We start from the raw sequence: 21,978 nt of genomic DNA on the forward strand, positions 1-21,978 counted from the left end.
TCTCCAAGCACAGCTCCACCCATCTGGTAGAGACACCGCCCTGATCTCCGGACACCAGCTACATATCTGGTTCGGGGAGATTTGTATTTCCACAGGTCAAAGGAGACTCCTTTGTGCACCAGGTATTGAGAGCAACAGGACTGGTAAGGTTAATATATGGTGAGCTTGGGATGAGCCGGGAAAGCTGCAAACATCACCTGCTTGCTTAAGACAGTTTAGTAGTAAGAGCAATGGTGGATTTGTCTTTACAAAAAAGCTGTGGGTCTGCTGGTAAATAAAACTAGCACTGAGAGATAAAAGAAACAATGAGATGGATTCCACTGATTGATGAATGGAAAAAAGATATTTGCCTTTATAAACAAACTGTAGGTTTGCTGAGAAATGAAATTGAATATTGAAAGATGAAAGAGACAATGGGGAAACACCATAAATTCAAGAAGAATTAAAAATTAAGAGGGAGGACTATAGATTAGAGGGGAATCTTAGGTATCAGGCATTCCGGGAAGTCTGTACCTCTCAAGTACCTCAGCCAATGGGCAAAGAAAGAGGGACATGCGGCCAGGAAATTAGGATAAAAAGGAGGCTGAGTCCTCCAAAAATTTGAGAGACCCCAGAGGAATGCCCCATGGCTTCTCCCTTTATTCTAATAAAGTAAAAGGAGTACTCTGTCTTCTTTTTGGACATAAACCTCTGGTGTTTGTGGATTAATTTTCCTGATGGTAGAATTGCTCCAAATATTCCCACACATTTGTGTCATTTAAGACTGGGCATCTTTGTCAATTAACTTTGGCAGGGAGTTGAAATTGTGGTGTTTGCTTTTTCCTGTGAGCAATCATGGCTTAAAACAGGAGATCTTCTAGAGCCTGGCAAGATAAATATTGCAGCTGGTATATGAACAGTGTATGAACAGGTGCATGTGAATGAAAGCATTTGAAGAAAAAGCAGGCACCAAATATCCTGTATTGATCATTAAGAATGCTGTTTCTAATTAATCAGACTGGGAAATGGGTTGTTTCTGCCAAGCCTGCAACAAGGTCTAATAAGTTATCCCTGCTGTAGTTCTATTAGTGGAGACCCTAATTGAAGAACAGAAAAATGGATTCTTTTGAGATTGAAAAACATCTTTTTGCCTGGTATCACTTACTGCCCCTTCTCCTCCCCACCCAACAGGAAGGAAGCAGTGAAAGCAAAAGAGCTATCCCAATTACATAAGAGATAGAGCCCAAAATAATTTGTTACTGGGCTGTTATGAATGCTCTTGAGGGAAAAGCTAACACTGCGTATGTAAAGCGCTCGCTGTCATCCCCCAGCTCCGCCTGTGGGACAAGGACTGCGATGTCGGAAGCTCTCCAAGCTCTCAATCCGTCTTGCTCCCCTCTTCCGTGTACTTGGAGCAGCCATCCCTCTCACCGCCTTTTCCGGACACATTCCCAGGTGTGAGGAGGGTTTCGGGGGCTGCCCGTGGGTGCCTGACAGCGCTGCCCGGAGCGGGACCCGCCGGGGACGGAGAGCTGGAGCCGCCACCCGCTGCTCGCATCCCGTTCCTCTGTCCTTCCCAGGCGGGAGTGTGGCATCCTCCGGGTGCCGGGCTCGGTCGGCAGCTGCCTTCGGAACCCTGAGGGACTCCAGGAGAGTGAGAGTTTCTTTGAAATTAATGGAGATTCCCAGAAAGTGGCGGGGGAGCGATTTGTCCACGGAGGGACAATCTAGTAAAGGATTTGAGCTTGATTTGCCCCAGTCTTTAACTTTTTTTTTTTTTTGGGGGGGGGGGGGGGGTTGCCTTTTTTTCTTTTTTCGTTCCTTTTCTGTTAGTTTTGGTTTTCGTTTCCCCACCCTCTGCAGCACCCGTGTTTGGGGTTGTGACTTTAAGGGAAGTCTTTCTTTCTGTGCCCGTATAGCTACTGTGTTAGAGCTACACGGTATAGCTCTGTTCCTCATTGTGTGAATTCTTGTAGCTACCCCGGGTGTGTGTAGAGGTGCATCAAGGGCTTTAAAGGGTACTAAAGCAGTGAAGCAAAGAATTGTTATTGAAAACTCTGCTTGCCTGCAGGTGTGGTACCTCTTCCACTGCTTTATAAACAATTCTGGGGCTCGACAGTTTGTTTGCTTTGCTGGCCCTTGATTTCTGCGTGCTTCTAGAAATACTTACCTGAATTTCTTATAGCCATGCTCAAGTACCTGACTACACAAACTTTTTTCAGCTGTGCTTGTTGCTGATGGGTTCTTCTTTCCTGATTCTACTCATAACAAGATGGTCTCTGTCCTTGCTAGCTGGAGAGTTGTATCAGGAGTTGTTTCAGCACGGTGTGTTTAAAATTTAAAGGCAGGCTACTGGTTGTGGGTGTATGCAGCGTGTATGCAAGTTTGCTGGCAATTTGTTTTTAAATATTTTTTTCTTCCTCTTATGTATTTATTTAATTAACAGCCCTCCTTTTTTAACCTGTATAATGCTTTTCAATTGATTATCTCTTTTATTTTTTTCATGTTATCAAAATATTTAAAAGGTTGGGCTTTGCTTCCATTCTTGACATAAGATGGTCCCCAGATGCCTCAGCTAGTTTTGCAGGCATTTGTTTGTTCGGCAAACAAACTCAGCAGTGGGTTCAGTGTGTTACAGAGGTATTTTTGGCAAAATAATGTTTCCGCTTGAATATAACACCAACTTCAGTTCCAGGCAGGTGTACAATTCAGTTGTAGGAAACAGGGCAATAAGACTTGTCAAGTCTTGCTGAGTGACCACAGAACTACATTCTTCTTCACATGAGAAATCTACAGGTAATTTTTGCACCCTGAATGTTTCAATATCACAACAAGATGATCTATCATGTCTCCTTGTCTTTCTTTAGGTGAAGCAGGTTTTCTCTTCCAAAATGACTTTACAAGTTCTGTTTTTGTGTTTGACATATTCTGGGCTTGGAAAAGCAAATGGTAAGTTGAATTTCCTGAAACCTGCTTCAAATTGTTTGGGAAACTTGTTTCAGCTTTGTGAGGCTTCAACAGAGTAAGATAAAAAATAGGTGAAATACAGATAGCTGGTGCTGTTTGACTTACATACTTACATAACTGAGACAGAGACTTGGAGCTGGTCCAAGTTGTGACACAAAACCTCCCAGAGCAGAATTTACAGATGGGAGGGACAAGAAGCATCCCTTATCTACAGTGACACTGGACACCATTGTTAACCTGAGTTGACAGCTTCCAAGATTGGGGCATCCCTAAAGAACTTCCTTCCCTCCATCTCAAATGCACCGTGAACTCTGAAACTACAGTTCAGAAAGCCTTTTAAAGGCATTTTGCTGTTTACTTCTCTGATAATGGCTTGGTGTGTCCTTCTCTTACGCATTCAATCTTCCTCTAGCTCTTAGGAAACAAAAATTGAGTATTTTCTGAGTATAGGAAATCATGAGCTGATTTAGTAAAACAATATACTAATTAACTATATTAATTAGATAATTAGTATATATGATATGACTACAGAAATAGGTAAGTCTTTTTCTCTTTTAAGAAGCTTAGAAGAAAGCTATAGCCTCAGCCAATGTAAATCAACATAACTTCATTCATTTCTAGAAGTATGCTGGAGATGGACTTTTTTGTAGGGAAAAGCCAGAGAAGCAGTATGAACTGATTGTGTCTGTGGGTATTCCAGGCCTTATAATCAACATTTGGCTTCTGAATATGTGTGATGTTTGCCCATCTCATTAACTGTTTACTGTCATTGCAGTGCTCCCACAGGAACACAAAAAAGTGAGGATGGGTGACAGTGCAACTCTGAGCTGTGCCCTGACAAAACCCATGGATGTTCTGCAAGTGGCATGGGAAAAGGACTCAGAAGATTTCCATGACAACATACATGACAATATAGCTACATACAGTAAAAGTAATGGATTGAAGATTCACAAGCCCTATGAAGACAGAATGAATTTCACGAGTTTGGAACTCAACAAGACAAGCATAACTTTTTGGGACACTAGATTGGATGATTCAGGATGTTACAAGTGTGTCTTCAATGCTTTCCATTTGGGCCCCTTCTCAGCAACCACGTGCCTGAGTGTTTTTGGTGAGGTTCTCTGCAGGGATATGTCTCTAGTGAAATAAGAGGTGTTTCCTCACCCACAGTATTTCCTTGAGCTGATTCAAGAACTGCAGTGATAGCGGCATTCCTTGGTGGAACATGATGTAGAAACAGAGCACTACTGCTGTGAGCAAAACTCTGGGGGTCATATTCAAGCCTATCGTAGTTGTTTTGGCTTTTGTTTGTTACTCCTTGAAGCAGCAGCTGAAAATCAAGGAGTGGAATATTTGTAAGTCATTGATCAGCTGGAGCTTGGGCAAACCAACATGGCCCATTGCAGTTCCATTTTGGTGCAAGCCTTTGGCAGTGCTGTGAGCTGCTCTGCCAAACCCTACCATTGATAGGGAATTAGCAGATAGGACCAAGAAATTATTTTACTTAACAGATTATTTTAAAATAATCCATGCTTGGATTTCAGATTGAGTGAAATCTTTGGGGTATATAACTTCAGTATGGGGGTATTGAGTCATGGAGGGGACCTGACCCAAGGAACTCTTTGTGCATTCCTTGCCATTGGGCTCAGTGTGAATTGAGTAAGGTTTGCTCTGATTCATAATGGTTAGAGTGCTACTACTGCTTATGACCAGGTGCTCACTGTGGTGATGACTTTTCTCATCTGTGTGTTTGAAGGTCTTAATGCATCTGTCCATCACAACATTTCTGAAGGTCATTTGATAGCCATCTGTAATGCTGATGGCTTCCCAGAGCCCACAATCACCTGGAACAACCTGTTCAATTCTACTCCTACACAGAAGATAGTCAAGCACAAAAATGGGATTGTGTCCATCACGAGTCAACTGGAAATCTACAACATTCAGAGCATCAAGGCACAGGATTTGACCTGCAGAGTAAACAACACAGAAGAATCATTTGAACTGCCTGTGAAAATAAGAGAAGGTAGGTGAGCAGTACAAGCAATTTGTTAGCATTCTCTTGGCCTCCATGTTGTGCCGTAGCATATTTGGATAGGAACTTCTGGGAAGAGGAGGGAATGAGAAGTGTGTATGTCAGGAAATCCTGCTTGCGTTCATTGTTTTCTTTCAGGTAATAAATAGTATATTCGAGTCCTACGCAAGAGAGGAAAAAAGGCAGACTAATCACCTAGAGAGATATGGGGTTTAGAAGCACTGTGCATTTTGCAGCAAGTTGAACTAAGGTTCCCATGTAGACCTTCCTAATTATTTCTAACAGCCTAAAAATAAATATAGATATGTCATCTGATATCTATGAGTAGAAACTCTATGGGTTGCTTCATGAACTCAGAAATTTTAAAATTCAAAACAACAGTCTCCGAATCAGATGTTTCAGTTCAACTTACTCTATGTTTTGTTGTATTTAACCAGTATACTATGATTTAGTTTCTCTGATTTTTTCTTAAGGCACATGTCCACTGCACTAATGCTCAGGGAGGAATAGTACTTTCAGGGTCAGTTGAAGATTCCATTATTTGGTTTATACAGAAATTTTAGATACATTAATGGAACTTATCAATGTCTTGTAGTGTTAATTTATTTCTTCTTCCAACATTCTGTTCTGCCTATAAGATTTTTCACGCTGTTTCTGCACATGAGGAACAGAAACGTTAAAAGCTGAACTACCATTCTTAGTTCATACAGGAACACTGACTTGGGCAATTTAAACTTCGCATGTCTCTGTATCCAGAGCCTTAAATTGAAGACCACCTGTAAATTAGCAAAACAGAAAAAGCAGCTTGTAGCTGTGGGTTAATTCTGAAATTACATGCTCAAGAAGTGATTGTTATTGGAACAGTAGTAAAGAGCAGTATCTGATTTTTAATATCTGCTCTCTAAACATCCAAAAGCAATTAAGTTCTTCATTCTCAATTACTGTTCTGAAAAAGCATATTACTTTTTTTGTCCTGTCTCAAATATTCTTTTGTTTTGGTCATTTAAAAAGAAGATGTATATCTTAGAAAGCAGAAAACTAAGACACTTGTCATTTTGTGTAAGTGGATAAAAAAATCAGCTAACAACTTCTTCTTTAAACAATACTTATATTTTAGAGGATGAGAAGTTCAAATAACTAGTTCAATGTGTCTTTATTAAAAGACATAGCAGTTTTAGCTTGAGTCAAATAGATTTCAAGACAATAAATTTTCCAGCTAATGTCAGTGAAATGAGCCTTTGTATAACATTTTGATTGATAGCAGTCAAATGAAGTGGCTAATGCCTAACCAGGGAGGAATATTTATATTCAGCTGTTGGATAGAGCTATTTGCAGGCAGCAAAACATAGCCTGTCTTCTTTTCTTAAAATTAATGTTGCCTTTTCACCAGTGGTAAAGGTTTAAAAGTAAAAATAATAAAATTCCAAGCAAACAAAAGAACTGTAATGAAAGTGATAAGACTTTTATGAAGTTCTGCTTGTGTATATATGCCAACCACTCTATCAGCTATGGGAATGGCAGTGTTCTTTGCCATGAGCACATCCTGTCTTCACATTTTCACATGTGGGCAAATAGTTTGTGTTTGAAGATATACAGGTTTATTCTCTCTTTTGAGCAATTGCTGCTTTCACTTATCTTAGCAAGACCTTTAGCCATATCAGAGGAACCACTGTCATTAATCAGACATCCTCATGGCTCATTTTGCTTCTTTTCTCAATAAACTAGATTAATTTGCTATGGGTGTTTTATTGTTTTGTTTTCACAGAAAAGGGATCATCATTGCTTTGGCTGGTGATTATTGCGGTGCTTCTAGTAGTCATCACAGTTCTGATTCTGATTACACTGTTCTGGAGGAAGATCCTGTGCAGGAGGAGTTGAAGTGGTGAGTCACAAATGAGTGGAAACGTGATTTTCCTAGAGCCCATAAGAAGGTCTGATCATCTGAAAGAAGAATGAGACTTCATTAGGATAACACTAGGGGTATAAGAGTGTCGTATTGGACAACTCAATAATAATAAATAATAATAGTAATATGTTTACAGTTTTTAGAGGTTGCCTCAGTTGCGTGTAAGTTTAAGAGCTGTTTTCCCTTCTGCCAGGGGGCAATCCAAGGCTGAAAACTGTGAGGGAAGAATCCAAGCAGAGCAGAACATGCTGCTCTTGGTTTGCTTTGAAGTAGCAGTCTCAGCTGAGGTAATTCACTTATCTTACACATCTTCTTGGAAGGCCACAAAGTGTAGCATGCTCAGATAATTTTTGTCAGATGAAGTAAACACTGGAGAGAAACCCACTCATGCAGAGCGATGTCCCCTCAGGGGAAGCATTTCTCCACTGGTCACAGCCCCATCTTTGTATTTTTTAAGCCAAACTGGGTAATATGATGAAAAAGTGTGCTCAAATTTGGTACATGAGTGTGCTTCCTAATGATGAATTAAGGAGAAGTTGCAGTTAGTGTAATGTCTCTGAGTGTGTAGTAACCTGGTCATGGATCAAGTAAATGATCTGATCTTAATTAGTATTAACAATGAACAGAAAAAGATGGGGTGGGGGGGGGATTGGGTTGCAGCATGGGACAGGACAGGGGGAACACCATAAGCTTCAGAAATCACAGAAATTTGATGGTCATTGGCAGTTTCAGTGTTGTTTAACTAAATCCAAACTCCATGTCTGCCTTTAAATTCCACTAATATATTTAGAAACATCAGCACATATTCACCTGGCTATTTTGATATCTGCTTCAGGGCAATAATGCAATATAAACTAAAGAAACATTTCAAGGAATATTACACCTGTCTATTGTGAAATTAGATCTACAGCATCAACTATGAAAAGGGTTTGACCTAATGAATCTGCTACTGCCAGAGACACAAAAGTCTTCACTGGGAAGAAAGAGAAGCGAACAGTCCTTACACCCCACAAACAATATCTTAATTGTAAAATATATGTGGGACTTTCACTGATCCTATAAACAATTCAGAAGATAAAATTTCATACTGAATTTTCAGACCAACCTGGAAGTTAAAATGCAAGAAGTCTGTTCTTAAATAATGCCTTTTAAAGCATCAGAAGAAAAAGATGAAATGCTCACAAAAAATGTATCTTTACTCTACAACAACCATTCCAAACACAAAAGAGCTTGTACTAAGCATACCTTGAAGGAGAGACCTTGAGGTGGAGGTGATCTGATAGAGCTTTGGGATCACCCCCTAGAGCAGATCAGAGTATGACCAGGAAAAGAGAGTGACAAAGAGCAGAGGTGCTGCCTTGCAGTGTTTTGAAGGCCTTTCATTGCATGGCAGATGAGAACCACGCTGGGATGCTGTGTCTGCACTGGGGCCCAAAGCTGGACCAGTGTCACTTAGTGAGACACTGCTTGACAAGACCAGGTTGTTCATGTTTAGAGCAGGCAGAGGATATTAACGTGTCCTAGCGTGATTCTGGCCTTGGATATGAGCGGTTCCTTGGACAATGCCCTTATGTGTGCTCAGCGATAGTTCGTAACAGGGCCATCCCCAGCAGGCAGTGACAGCAGGTTTCTTACACCCTACACCACAGGCTAGGAATTTGGCTTAGAACTCCCCAGCCTTTTTCTGTATCCCTGTGCCATGACATGGGTCATGTGAGACATGATTTTCTTCTGCGGAGACACCGCTGTGACGCACAGCAACAGAGCCTACATGTTATTTGGGAAACTGAACAGATCCCACTCCCCTGCCTTGTAAGGAAAGTGTAAGACACAGAAAAGCATCAGTTTCAACTGAAAGCACTGGGCCTCTTTTTCCTTAGCTAAAAGCTCAAAGCTTGAAGTCCCTCTGTGTCTCCAAGAGAAGTGAGGTCTCTTGTCCCCCTGCCTGGGAAGACGTCAAGATTCCTGGCCCCACATTTATGCCAACATGTCACCAGCTCAAGACTTAACGGAAATCCCTCTGCTGTGGGGCAGGGGGCGTAAATTAGATGAGCAGTGTCTAGTAGTGGGTGTTTGTTGAACCAAAGTTTATCAAGAAAAGCAGGATTTGAATGACACCCATTGTTTGTGTTCCTTCCTATTTTTCATGGGTCTTGATTAACTGATGCCAGGATGTGACTTCTGCAGTGAGGCTGTAAGGCGTTAAGGGTTTTTTGTTAATGTGGTCTAGTTTTTATCAGCCACAGTCTGTATTTTTTCAGCTGCTCTTTGGTCTTCAGTTTCAAAATTGTAATGCACTGACCTGGATTGGTTTTGAATAAAGGCAGCACTACTTTAGCCAGAATAATTTTGACCAGCTGATCATATTCCTTCCTACAGTGACCATCTTAGGGAAGTGTGTCTGTCTTCCAAATTTACATCTGTTTCCCTGGAGTCATCATTAATGATTTGCTGTAAAACTTCAGTGGTGGTGCAGTTTGATCACCCTGTCACCGTCTGATTTTTATTCTTATTTTTTCCTCCCAGGATGCTCTTTTCTGCAGGTGGCTAAGGGTTCTTACAGTTCATCTTGTATATGATTCCATGTATGTGTCACTTTCCTGGTGTTGAGGGTTAGGTGGGAATTTTTACCCATTATGTGCTGGGAAACCTAACTACCGGTACTTAAGGGTGCTCACAAAAGACAAAGAGTAGCCGGGCCCAGGGTGGCGGGGAAGGGGGCAGAAAAAGGAGGGTGGGGACAGTTTTTAGCTGGCTTTTTTTCCTCGGCTTCGGGGAGGAAGGACGTGTGTGCGCTGGGTCGCGGAGCTGTTTCTTCTCCTTCTCCCCTCTTGGTTGGTGGCCTCGCACCCGCTGTCCTGCCAGGCATCGCCGTGGAGCTGCTGATACACCTCATCCACCAGCCCAGGATCTCAGCTCGTCCCTGCTGTCCCAGCTGACTGTTTCCTCGGAGCCCTGCAGGAGCACCAGGACTGACTGCCCGAGGGGTTTGTGAAAACAAAGCCTCTCCTCCATCCCGTCTCAGCCGAGAAAGCTGTCCCGGGGTCCCTGGTTCTGTTTTCTTGTTATTGCTGTAGTTATTGTTTGTTTGTTTACCCGGTTATACTAGTAAAGAACTGTTATTCGTATCCCCAGATCTCTGCCTGAAAGCCCCTTGATTTCAAAATTATAATAATTCGGAGGGAGGGGGTCTACATTCTTTCATCCCAAGGGAGGCTCCTGCTCTCCCTAGCAGACACCTGTCTTCTAAAACCAAGACACCTGGCCATCCTTAGAATACTAAGAATATCTGTGGAACTACAGTAATTTTTAACACTATATTTACACTATGTTGCCATTCCACAAGTTCTATGATGAGGAAATCCCCTAAACTTCTTAGCTTTGGATCCTAGTGTGGTTTTGTGGTGACTTGTTTTTTTCCTTGATCATCTGTAAAATATGTTTATGCTGTCTAAAGCATTGGTCATAGCTGGTTCACTCAAAAGGCAGTAACACCTTGCAGAGAGCCCTTTTCTGGTTTTATCCTCGCTTGTCCTCAGACTGGGTGGAATGAGGAGCAGTGCCTACCCACAGACTTTTGGACGTGCTATTGTAACAGCACAATAGAGAGCTAACAGCACTGGCTAGAGAATACCAGGATCTGTCTGGGGCTTTACTACTCCTTTTCCCTCTGCACTAGATAACAAGCACAGCTTTTCCAGGCTTGTCAAGATGCTCAGTTTTTAGAGTGAAACAGTAGTTTTTCATCTGGGTGGCTGGGGAGCCTTCTCTGACAAAGTTTCTTCAAAGTGTTTTTGCTTCTAAGAGTATACTTTTGTTTTGCTTTGCTTTTCTGTCACTGTTGGACATGAAATGATTCACATGGACACAGCTCAGTGTGTGATAGGAAAAAGAGAGTGATTTATTCCATGGTTCCAGTATTTATAGATTCTCAGCAACGACTAGGGATTGGATAATTAAGTTACCACCTTCCCAACCACACTAGTCGTGAGAAATGTACATCAAAAGACATTTCTTTAATGGAATGTATAAACATCTATGTTTATAGTTACTTTCCTGGGAAAGTGGCTAGAAACTATGAAAACAAGATCAGAAGGTTTCATTCTCAGTGTGACACTTATTTTTGTTGTTCCCTTCCTTTTCATGGTAGATACTTGGGAATCAGGTATCTGGGCCTGAAAGTTGATGGCCCAGCCCTCAGGCATTTTTGCCTTGTATACCAGTTACAGAGCATATAAACATTTTGGTTCTCCCTGAAAATATCCCAGGTGAAGTGTCTTCACAGCATTTATGGGTAAGTGACTTGTTTGGAATCAAACTGAGCAGCCTTTGGGGCAAGTGCTGACACACAAACTTTGGAAAACTCACGTCTCATCCTCTACCAAGTAGGGAGGCAACCCCAGCTGTGCCTATCACTCGATGTAAATGCAATGAGCAGGCTGCAAAGAATCACCAGGCATAAAATCTCCCATACCTAAAGCTTCTTGGTGCTGCTCATCTGACAGAAAGTTAAATCCTTTCATTCCGTACTCAGCTAATAGAGCTTAACTGTAGAGCACACTGAATTAAAGCAGTCCAGGTAAGAAGCCAAGTGCCTGGGTAGAAGCCAAATAAAGGCTATTAGCCTGGATAAATTCCTGTGACTTACCTGTCATTTATGTGTCCTCACTTGAATGCTTTCCATAGCATCACTTGCTTATTTCATGGCTTGCAGTATACTCATATTTCAGCCTGGCCAATTAAAAAGCTTCAAAGTTAATTCTCAGGATGTATCAGTTTGCAGGGGGATAAAATTCCACGCATACATTTCTTCTGCAGGCTTGTGATAACCTGCGAGGAAGGACTCCTTCACAAAGGCATATAAAGGACAGAATCGTTTCTTTTTGGCTGGGTTTTGTTTTTAAGAATTGGCATGTTGATCTCTCTTGTGTAGCTTTTGTGGGTTTTGCCATGCGTAAATCTTCAGAAATATTCAAATAGTATGCTTGTGTTTAAAAATACTATAACAAGGGGGGAAAAATGGGGCTTCTAATTGAGTAGATATTATACTGAATAGATAAGAAAGCTGAATAGAATAGGTTAACCTGGAAGAAGAAAACTTGAAGAGTCACAGAAGAAAAGACTAGGCCAGAGCAAAAATTCCATTCTGCAGAAAGCACCAGCACAGAAATGTGTTTTTCCTGTTTGGAAGTCAAAACATTCGGGTTCTCCTTCAAGTGGAGATTTTATGGAACTCACATGCAAGCAGCATTGCCTTTGCCTCTTAGTGCTATGGTTTGCCTGTCAAGGTGGAGTTCAGTCAAAGGTTGGACTTGATGATCTTAGATGTCTTTTCCAACCTCACTCTTTCTACAATTCTGTTTGTCTCAACACCAGCTATCTGTATTCCAGAGAAATGCTGAACCTCAGTGTGCTCAATATGTTACACAAGTACTCCAAAACAGGTTCAAAATACCACTTTGACACAAGCTGGAGATCACTTAATACCCTGAATAGGAGTTTAAGAATCCCTGATTGTTACCTTTTGAATTTGATAGTTGCTACAAAAAGCGTAGAATCGGGTCTGGTAAGTGTAAAATAGCAGCTTGGCTGATCAGCTATAGTATGTGGGTATGAGAAACCCAAATTTTGGTGGCCAAATATGTCCTGGAAGGCTGGGAAATAAGTACTATGCAGGAATTCCAGGTTTTGGGAATCTTTATAAGAACAAGTACTTGGTTACACTTTTCATTGCTTTGTTCATAGTAAAGATAGTCATTCTGGAAGAGCCATTATAGCAGTACTCTCTGTCTATATTCAGTTTGGGGAAAGGCTCTGTTTCTAAGCTCTAGCTTAAAAATTACAACCATTCTTATTTTGTCTTATGACTTGGATTTGCTTTGACATCTGGTTTTCTTATTAGCAACAGACTCAGTGGTTGAGAAAAATATAGTAGCAGCTTGGTTTTAGGAGAATTTTTACAATAATATTTGCAGAGAAGACCACTATATACCAGACTTTCAGATTATAAACTTGGGACATAAGCTCTTTTTTGAGGCAGATGGACACAACACACTTCCTCTGCTTACAGAGACAAATGGGTTTCTGGCAGTCATGTCCCAGCTGGCAAGGCTCATTTTAGAGTAGCCTTGGTTTCCTCTCAAGTGTGGCTTTAATGGGAGTAGGAGATTATATTGCTCCTATTTTGAATTCCTGCAAAATAGCAAAAAATATGCAGTGAATATTCAACAGCCTCTTTCCTTTACCCTTCTTAATATGAAACCAAAAAATACCCCAAACCCAAGGCAACTAACCAAACAAAAATCCCAAAACCTAAAAATGCCACAGTGTAAAATAAAGTATAGAGAAACAGACCTAAACAGAGGTTCTGAGGGGCAGAATTAAAAAAAATATACAACAACCTCATGATAAATATGCCAGTGAAGGGGTAATTCTGCTGTCAGTCTGCCCATCAGGTTTCCTTCAGATATTCTGCAACTCAAGTAAAGACATTTCCTGGGTTTAATCACACTGTTTGCAGACCGCTCCTGTTCCCTAGTAATTCCACCTAATTATCTGCTCACTGAAATATGCCTGGTACCCTCTGGTCTGTATCATAAATAGAGGGAGGATGGGCACACTTTGCAAGCTTTCCATGATAAAGTGCTACCTGTTTCCATTGTGAAGGACAGGGACAGCTGGTGTTTTGTTTGTTTTCCCTGATATGTTTTGCTAGAAAAAGCATGTTTCTTATCTTGCTCTCCATTTAGTACCACAAGGAAAAGGGAGGGGAAGACGAGGGAGGGGAAGGTCATATGGGTGATTCTTGGTCCCCTAGGACATGGCTGGGTTTTTACCTGGAAGGATGAAATAAATCCTGGTTTGCTACTCACAGGATGAAGGTAGTGCTATAGGAAACATCTTGGAGTTTGTCCTGCACATCTAAAGGAAAGGCATTGAAGTCTATGCTACAAAAGCACAAAGCCCTTCCTTTGCCAACAGGAAGGCTTTCAGTATATGTGACTAGTAAAATTTCTGTTCTGTGCATCATATTTGTGCTCATATTTCATCATGAAGCAATTTTCTGGTCCTTCCTTTTCCTTTTCATTCCAACAATAGGGCTTTATATATAAACAGAAAATAAAATGTCTGGCAGCTGAAAGGGAGAACAAATAGCACTCCTGTAATATGTGAACAGTTGCCTCACTGTTTCAATTCCTCATTCACTTCCTTGATAAGAATTATTTATATTCGCAATTACAAAATACTTTACAAAATACTTTGTCAGAATGCAAGGTTATTCGATAAGGAACCTCTTTCATTTTGCTCTACATGAAAATTAAAGATGCCATATATTTTATTATTGTCTTCAAAGCCATGTAAAGGTAGTGTTGTAAACTGAATCTCAAACAAATTAAAGACATTATGAAATATCAAATTACTTATATATGCAGTATATGTGTATTAATTAATTATTGGTGTGTTATTACCAGTGAGGAAAGTTGGTTTACTTTTCACAGTTTACAAATCCTTTCAGGGTTTTGTATATTCTTTATGTCATATTCTGAATTCCTCAATGTGTGATTTCCAGAATCAAAAAAGCAGGGAAATTGTTCACCACAGGGTGGGTTTGTCACTGGTGCTCCCCAGTTTCCCCACTGTGCATTTCACTTCCTCCTGTCCAGCAGCAGCTACACTGCTAAGCAAAGCCTGAGACAGCAACACAAGGGCCACAGCTCATCCTCTCCTGGCGTTGTTTTTGTGTTTTCTAGGATCCTTGAGGATTTCTGTCCATCTAACAGCTCATTAAAAGTCAGCAGCATGAAGTCAGCATTACACTTGACTCGCTGGAAAGAAGCAGCAAAAAGAGGAGAAGACATCATGTACACTGCCCTATCTGGAAGCTGAGTTGATCACTGAAACAACTTAGACAATGTTTGTTATCTGGTATAGGTCCTTAATCTTAAAATGTAGGACTGGAGGGACCACTTGGTCTGCTGCTCCACAGACGAGGAGATTTTTGTCAGGCAAAACCTTCTTTGCCCATGCCACTCCTGGTACTGCTGCTGGGCAAAATGTGTTTGTCTTCTTCCAGCTGAGTTTTGAAAATGTCCGTGGATAGAAGCTCTGCAAACTCCCTGGGGGATTCTCTTCCAGTGCTTAATTGCTCTTGCTCTCTTGAATTAGAGAGGGATTTCATTTTTGCCAACATCTGTCTGCAATTTCACTTCCAGCAACTCAGAGTTCACCACCCTCTTTCTCTCATCTGATTTTTCTTCTCTTATCCAGCTGTTCCAACTCCTTTTTCTGTCTGGAAAGACCTGCTGGACTCAAAATCACAGGACTCAAACTACGCCAGATTTGTCAAAATTATTGGGGAAGAGCAATAGGTCTCCAACAGGTGACTGAATAAACGCAGTAGCAGCCACAGTTTGGAAAGAAGAATTGTAAGTAACTTGTATAATATATACATCATTTACTTTATTTGATTTTTTTCTAATCCAAGAGTGTTTTCTTCTGTGTTATCTGTGGTTTTTAGGGATGTGTGTGGTGGGGTTAAATATTTAAGTGAGGAGGAGATGGTAACAAAGGCCAGTGGTGGAAAGCATTGTCTTCTCCATCTTTCTGTTAATACCCTATCCTACTCCTTGCTGAGCTGCCAAAAAGCATGGATTTCATCAATAGTTTTTGTGCTCACCTTATGCACTGTTCAGAATAGTCTTCCCTGTCTTCATCCATTTTTATTGTGTTTTTTTAAACACTGATAAATGGCTTAGCTGGCCAAAAGTCATTATTCCATGGCTGGACCACATTGGGTGGGATGTCACACGCTGAGCTCGCTGTCCTGTGCCCCTACTGTGGCTGCAGTGGTATCAGCTGGCACTGCAGAGGCTGAGCTTACTGACTTGTCGTGCCTTTGGTAGCAGCTAAAGACACTATTGCACTATTCTTAGGAGGTGGACCTAATTCTACTCCTGTCCCAGGCTGGACTGGAGTTCCTCTCCTGACATCCCAAGCTGCTCATCACTGCCAGCCCAAGCCTGCTGATCCAGCCATTTCCAGGCTTAAAGTTCCAGGTGCTTGGCCCCCTCTTGCTGGGCAGCAGCAGGGTGCTCAGGAGGACCATGCACTCCTGGGCATTGCCCTGCAGCTCCTCTTCTTTGTGAGGGGTTGAAGGCTCCAGGTGCCCTCTGCTTCTGTGCTTGTTTTAGTTAGGACAGAGTTATTATCTTGATACGAGTTAGAATGAGGCTACCTTTCCAACTCTTCCCTTCCTTCCTGGGGACTGTGTGGTTATTAGTTGCTGGCTGGGGTTAAACCATGACAGCCTCCGAGCACCTCCGCAGGGCTCTGCACCTGCCCCACAAGGCAAAGACTGCTAAAAGCAAGCCTACCTCTGGGTGTTCCTTCCTAGTGGCCCATTTTACTGACAGGATAGACAGATGGGAGGACACCAGGGAGTCCTCTGGTGATTTTTGGTTCAGCTGATGAATGCTACTGTTCAGGCTGTTTCTGTCTTCCTTCAGTCTGGATGTTTGTCGTTGTATCAGGATCACTAACAGTATGCTCTTTCCTTTTGGCTTTGATGAGCATTTGTTTGTGCATCTGAAACAGTCCATTTTACCTGAGTGTGTAGCGTTTTGGATTGTGCCTTTTATGTCATATGTTTACTAAGAGTACAAACTGTCAAGCTGAAAAATCAACAACAGAGATGAAAAACTTAGGACAGTGCTCAGAGCGAGTATTTTGCTGGTTCTTGAGCAGTGGCCTCTCCAGAGCCTGGTAAAAAAGCTTCATGTGTCTGTCTGCTTGTGTTCTTGAGGATGTGAGGGCTGCTGTTTGCTCTGCTATTGTAGGTGCAATATGAATTATTTATTTGTATTTATTAGACCAACCTTTTTTTTTTTTTTTTTTTTTTTTTTTTTTTTCCCCCTACTTGTTTGAGATACCAGAAATGTGTCATTGCAATTTGGGCTTTTTAATAGTTTTGATTTATACTTTACTTCCTTTCTGAACAGAAAATGGCAGTTCATGGGGCTTTTAGGGTGTTTTGGGGTATTTTTTCCTTTTAAAATAAGGTTTTGAGCAAAACTTTTGAGATAAATTTACAGAAATATTTTTGACCAGAACAGCTGCAGTTGAGTTCAGATTTGAAAATAACTTCAGTCAATCAAAACAGTGCATTCTGTATTTTTGCTATTATGGTCTGTGTCATGCTTGTTGCTTAATTATTCTTTATCTAAAATTACATGCTCTACTGATATATTGTCTGTCTTGTTTTCTGTATTTCCTGGATGAAAAGAAGCCAAATAAAGCAAATTCAAACATAAGGCCACATGATTTTTTTCATTTGTAGCACAGTGCATGTGAGCTTTTATAAATCAATGAGAGAAGTATTACACATGCACTCTAAGTGTATGAATAATTCCTTTGGGGAAATATTGAGAAACCGCCAGTTTATTCACCAGCCTTCACAGAAGTAAACGTGAACACCGTTTATTTCTATCTTTAGCACACCTTTTATAAGGTTCTACAGGGTCTGCGGGCAGAGCAAGTTACTACTGGCTAACACACACAGTTTACATTTTTTCTCCTACACACAAGAATATTGTTTTGCTTTACTCTCTCTTCTGCATGCAAGTTTCAAGGATTTTAGCCCTTAATATCACGACTTATTTCAAAGGCTGGTTTGTGCATACAGGCCTTTACTAATATATAAAATATATCAACAATTCCCCCTTTCTCTTTTTGCACAAACCAAGCTTTCGATAAGATAACATCCCGTTTAACATTATAAGTAAAGTCTGTCCCCCTTCTAGCACAAGAGACCTCAACCATCACCATTCAGTGATGCCCCAGCTGGCAAACCAACTTCTAATGGGGTCACTATCTTCTTTCAGGGCATGTAACCCATCCCGTAGCTGTTGTAGTTGCTTATGGATGGAAGCTGAATGATCAGTAAGATTCAAGCAGCACATGCCTTCAAACTCCTCACAACCATGTCCTTGTGCTAAGAGCAAAAAGTCAATTGCAGCTCGATTTTGTAATACTGCATGACATACACTACTCACATGGCTGAAAGCTCACTTAACATTGTGGATGTTAAGTTCAATTCTTCCTTAGTCTAACAAGCGAGACTTTTTAGAGTGGCTAGGCCTTAATTCATTCAGGCTTCACTTTGACTGTTTGATGTTCTTCATTTTGCTAGCTGTATTCAACAATTGATGTAAGCTTGGGTGGAACAAAGCAAGGTTCCCAAGATAACAGGCTCCTCTGTGGACTAGCAGGAATCTCATTCCATGCTCTATCCCCACAGATTAGGAATATGGAACTAGGTAATCGCTTTGGTAATTGTTCTGTGAGATTGCACCACAAATAAAGGCTTTACTTTCAATGGTAGTAATGAGATCAGCTATAGGGCTGACTGCATCTCAGTGCTACATTACTTTGTTAGAATGACTTTTTGTCGGGGGTTCAAACATTATCCATCCACCTAAGGTATTGGTGGAACATAACAAATCTAATTCTTCTGAGGGTTGTAACATTGAGAACTTTGGTAATTTTTGCTTGCCAGCAGGCTTCAAGTTGTCTTAATGTGAAACCAACAGTGTGATTGCACTCTTCCAACATTGCCAATCGATTCAGGTGAGTCTCATTGCTAACTAAACCTTTAAATGCTGGAGAATCCCACTCAGGGACTCCCATGAGACAGGTGGGAAAGGATCTCCAGGGGTGGCTAGGCTCAAACACATTGACCTTTGGCCAGTTCAATGTGCCAGAGTGACCCATATGTTCTGTCACTTTTGGATGTTAGTTAGCAGACAGTTGGTCATGACTATACACATCACAATTACCATAAGCATTTTACCATGTAAATGACACCATATTTGCAAACTCACAGCTAGAACTTCAATCGTTAAATGAACTTTCAAAGATGCTTACACTACCTCTTGAAGAGGGAATACTTATACTTTATACTAACATAACAATTACTACACAGGCTAAACTCTTTATCTTAAACTATTATCTAACTACCTATAACACAAGTGCTCTGGTATATATGTAGTCTAAGCGTGAAAGCAATTTGCTGAAAGGGTAAACATACAACTACAATTTGCTTTATATACAGTTAAATGGAGTCTCTACACTTCTTAGATCTTCTACAGAATTTCTCCAGCACGATTCAGTCCTGGAACGTTCACTGCTCCCGTGTTGTCAGCTGGCAGCTGATCGGTGACTGAGGGCTTTGATGTCCAAGCTGTTCTTCAGATCCTTCTAAATCTTAAAACAAAGGATACCTGAAAAATTGGTAGAGACACAACATCATAATATCAACATCAAATTTCTGTTGGCAACTGTCTATATAGGGTTCAGACACAACTGTGTCCTGACAGGTCCACTTCTGATCCATGTCTGGAGTACCAAGGCTGTGTGATGACATCTCTGTTCACTGGATCTCGTGTGTTCAGAGGCACACAGTCTGGTCAGATGGACAGGTGACCTTTCTGAACCTGCCAACAAAACACAGACACTTCTCCCTTTGAAGTTAATGAATTACATTAATTAACTGCTTTTAGGGCATCCATTTCCCCCGTTTTCTTAAAAAAGAATAAAATGAGATGTACTTCTGTTATAAACATCAACATCAACACAAAACCATATACACAATTAATAAGAACTTATACCGGTTAAAAATCAATTAAATCATAAACATTATTAATAGGACATGTAATATAAAACTACTATTAATTACTAAAACACTGCACTAGCATCCCATAGTTAGCAAACAAACAGAAACAAAAAAATCAGTGAAGGATTGGAAAATCACCTCCGGAAATGATTCTCCAAGCTCACTTCAAAATTGATCCAGCTGTCATATTAATAGGGTTGAATTGCTGAGTCAAAAACTGACTCAAATACTCTTTTGGTACAGAAAACATCTGGATCTGTTGACAAACATTCTGTCCAGGTAAAGTCAAGGCTTGGCCAGGGCCTGGCTTTAAACTGGAAAGATGCCTCTTAACATATTTCTAGAACAAGGTTCTCAATAGTAGCAGCTATGAGATGCTTACAGCACAGCAAACTGTTAAAATGCATTTGTACAAAGCAAATGATCAGAAGCCTTAATCTTAGCCTAGGTACCAGACTAATTAAACCATGCAGCAATTGGTTTAATCTGAAGCCTCTCCCATGGCAGCTGATCCTCAGCAATGGTACATCTTCTTAAAATTCTGGAAACACTGAAAAATAAGAAAGCTATAACAAACAAAAACTGCAGAGATTGCAATAAATAATAGAACTCCCAATGAAGTCAAGGGTGTTACAGACTGCATTCACTTCTATTCACAAGCAGGTGTTCATCACAGCTGTTTCAGTTGTGGCTGTCTTCATATCTCTAGGAAAATTACTATACTTTGCAGTTTAAACAAGTGTCTCCAATAAAACATAAAACAATTTAAATTAAACAATATTTAAACCTAACAATAATTATTTATGACAAAAGGAAATAACAACCTTAAAAGAATATCTAAGTTAGAAAACTTAACTTAGAAACATTCAAGCCTAAACATTATAAAATTTGACTATCCTTAATTCTATTAACACTTAATCTATATTAAATAAAAACATAACTTAATCTTATTCTCTTACTACAAAAGCAACTAAAAGTTTGATATATACCTTCTAAACACAATATAACAGTAACATGGATTCACTATAAAGATTATAAAAATGTAACAAATACATCACAATTCTATGTCATCTAGCTTTAAGAATAACCCACAATAACTGCAAATGTTACTAAAAATACTTATTCATAACAGGAATCTGCCTAGTATATTCTTAAATTAGTTAGGATTTTAAAGTGCAGCCTCTCTAGAGAAAAACCACAACAACACAGGATTTGTCAGGTTACCATTTAGCTTTTGTAGCACTTTTCAAGAACATCAAGTCCAATTTTTAAACTAAAACCCAAAATCCAAATTGGTATATATGCAGTTATATGTATTTTATATAACAAAAGAACTCACATTAAAATTACCTTATTAAAATTGTGGAAAAAACAAGCAAATAGATAATACATGCTCTAACTTAACTTTGTCTTGTACAGTAAAGTTCTCTTAACTAATTATTTTTTAAACCATAAATCTCTTCTGTAGATAACATTAATTGGAAGGTTTTCCTAGAAGTTGTAAATCACACCATATTTTAACCTTGGGTTCTAAAACCAATTATTGTAAGGCAACGTCTATTAAACACTTTATTTTTTTTTTGACTTTCAAAGAACCACAATAATTTCTCCAGTAAACTCTAAAAACTGCAATTGCATAAACTCATAATTACTTAAAACACAAACTTAACTCTAAAAGGGTATATAAAAACATTTTGAAAACCCAATAAATCATGACTTTGTAACAAACTGGGTATTTCCTGGTGCTTTTTCTTAGAGAGGGAGCGGGGGGGTGAGCTGCCCACTCTGCTGCTGCTGCAGCTCTGCTCTTATCTTTCTTCACATTCTCTACATACTCTTGCAGAGTATGTAGAGAATCTCTCAATCAATCTCTCTTTTTGTTTGCCAATAGAGGAAAAGGGGCACAATTTTACAAAAGTAGGCGATGTTACACGAAAAGTCTCTCAGGGCCAGGTGCTAACAACGGCGATCATTGCAGTTTATCAGCTTCTAATTACAAGGATGAATTTTGAACTAGATACCATTTAGTTTGAGATTTTTTGACTAGTTTGTCTCTCTTTGAAGCTGTCTGAGCCACCTGTTTCTGCTCAGTTGTTTCTGTAATTGTTCAGAGTGGCCTTGGAACTTTTTCTTGCGCTGCTTCTACCCCCAGGGTGCCTTTGTTCTCTGCGCCCACCTCAGTGCTCCCCCATGTCCCCCTGGTTCGGGTGGAAACCAGTCTAAATTTGGCTTCTTTTCTTCCAGGGTAGTAAAGATGGAACTTAAATAAGATTGTAATGCTAAAAGTGACTCCAAAAATGAAGCAAATATTTCTGGATGTATCACATCCTGCCATAACTGAACAGATTCTGTTCGTTGTTTCAGCGTTCGCTGTGGAACTTTTTTTTTTTTTTTTTCTCATTATTTTCTTCTCTCTGACTCTCC

The 21,978-nt window shown here is 40.2% G+C and overlaps 1 protein-coding gene across 8 annotated transcripts; it reads left to right on the forward strand.

Annotated features, from left to right (window-relative positions):
* The first annotated feature begins 125 nt into the window (after positions 1 to 125).
* Positions 126 to 17,188, forward strand: LOC131574871 (OX-2 membrane glycoprotein-like). Of its 8 annotated transcripts, none has more exons than XR_009276600.1 (7): positions 818 to 1,434; positions 2,847 to 2,928; positions 3,722 to 4,057; positions 4,703 to 4,969; positions 6,744 to 6,860; positions 14,636 to 15,310; positions 16,817 to 17,188. XR_009276600.1 is itself a non-coding variant. In XM_058829703.1 (6 exons), exons 2-5 carry the CDS (start codon positions 2,871 to 2,873, stop codon positions 6,854 to 6,856), a joined length of 774 nt encoding a protein of 257 aa, XP_058685686.1. In that variant the 5' UTR covers positions 126 to 143; positions 2,847 to 2,870; the 3' UTR covers positions 6,857 to 6,860; positions 14,636 to 16,755. The 8 variants fall into 8 exon arrangements, 6 of the variants coding, with proteins under 6 accessions (XP_058685686.1, XP_058685682.1, XP_058685683.1 ...); XR_009276601.1 differs by lacking the exon at positions 16,817 to 17,188 and having other exon boundaries at positions 14,636 to 14,833; positions 15,153 to 16,756; XM_058829703.1 differs by lacking the exons at positions 818 to 1,434; positions 16,817 to 17,188 and adding an exon at positions 126 to 143 and having other exon boundaries at positions 14,636 to 16,755.
* The last annotated feature ends 4,790 nt before the right edge of the window (positions 17,189 to 21,978 follow it).

This window comes from Poecile atricapillus, chromosome 1, assembly GCF_030490865.1.
Source record: "Poecile atricapillus isolate bPoeAtr1 chromosome 1, bPoeAtr1.hap1, whole genome shotgun sequence".
In the NCBI taxonomy this organism is placed as follows: Eukaryota; Metazoa; Chordata; class Aves; order Passeriformes; family Paridae; genus Poecile; species Poecile atricapillus.

Excerpts from the sequence above, each read along its gene's own strand:
- LOC131574871 (XM_058829699.1), top strand. The coding sequence starts at position 1,249 with ATGAATGCTCTTGAGGGAAAAGCTAACACTGCGTATGTAAAGCGCTCG. Across the intron at positions 1,435-2,846 it reads TTTTCCGGACACATTCCCAG|GTGAAGCAGGTTTTCTCTTC; the intron begins GTGTGAGGAGGG and ends GTCTTTCTTTAG. Across the intron at positions 2,929-3,721 it reads TGGGCTTGGAAAAGCAAATG|TGCTCCCACAGGAACACAAA; the intron begins GTAAGTTGAATT and ends CTGTCATTGCAG.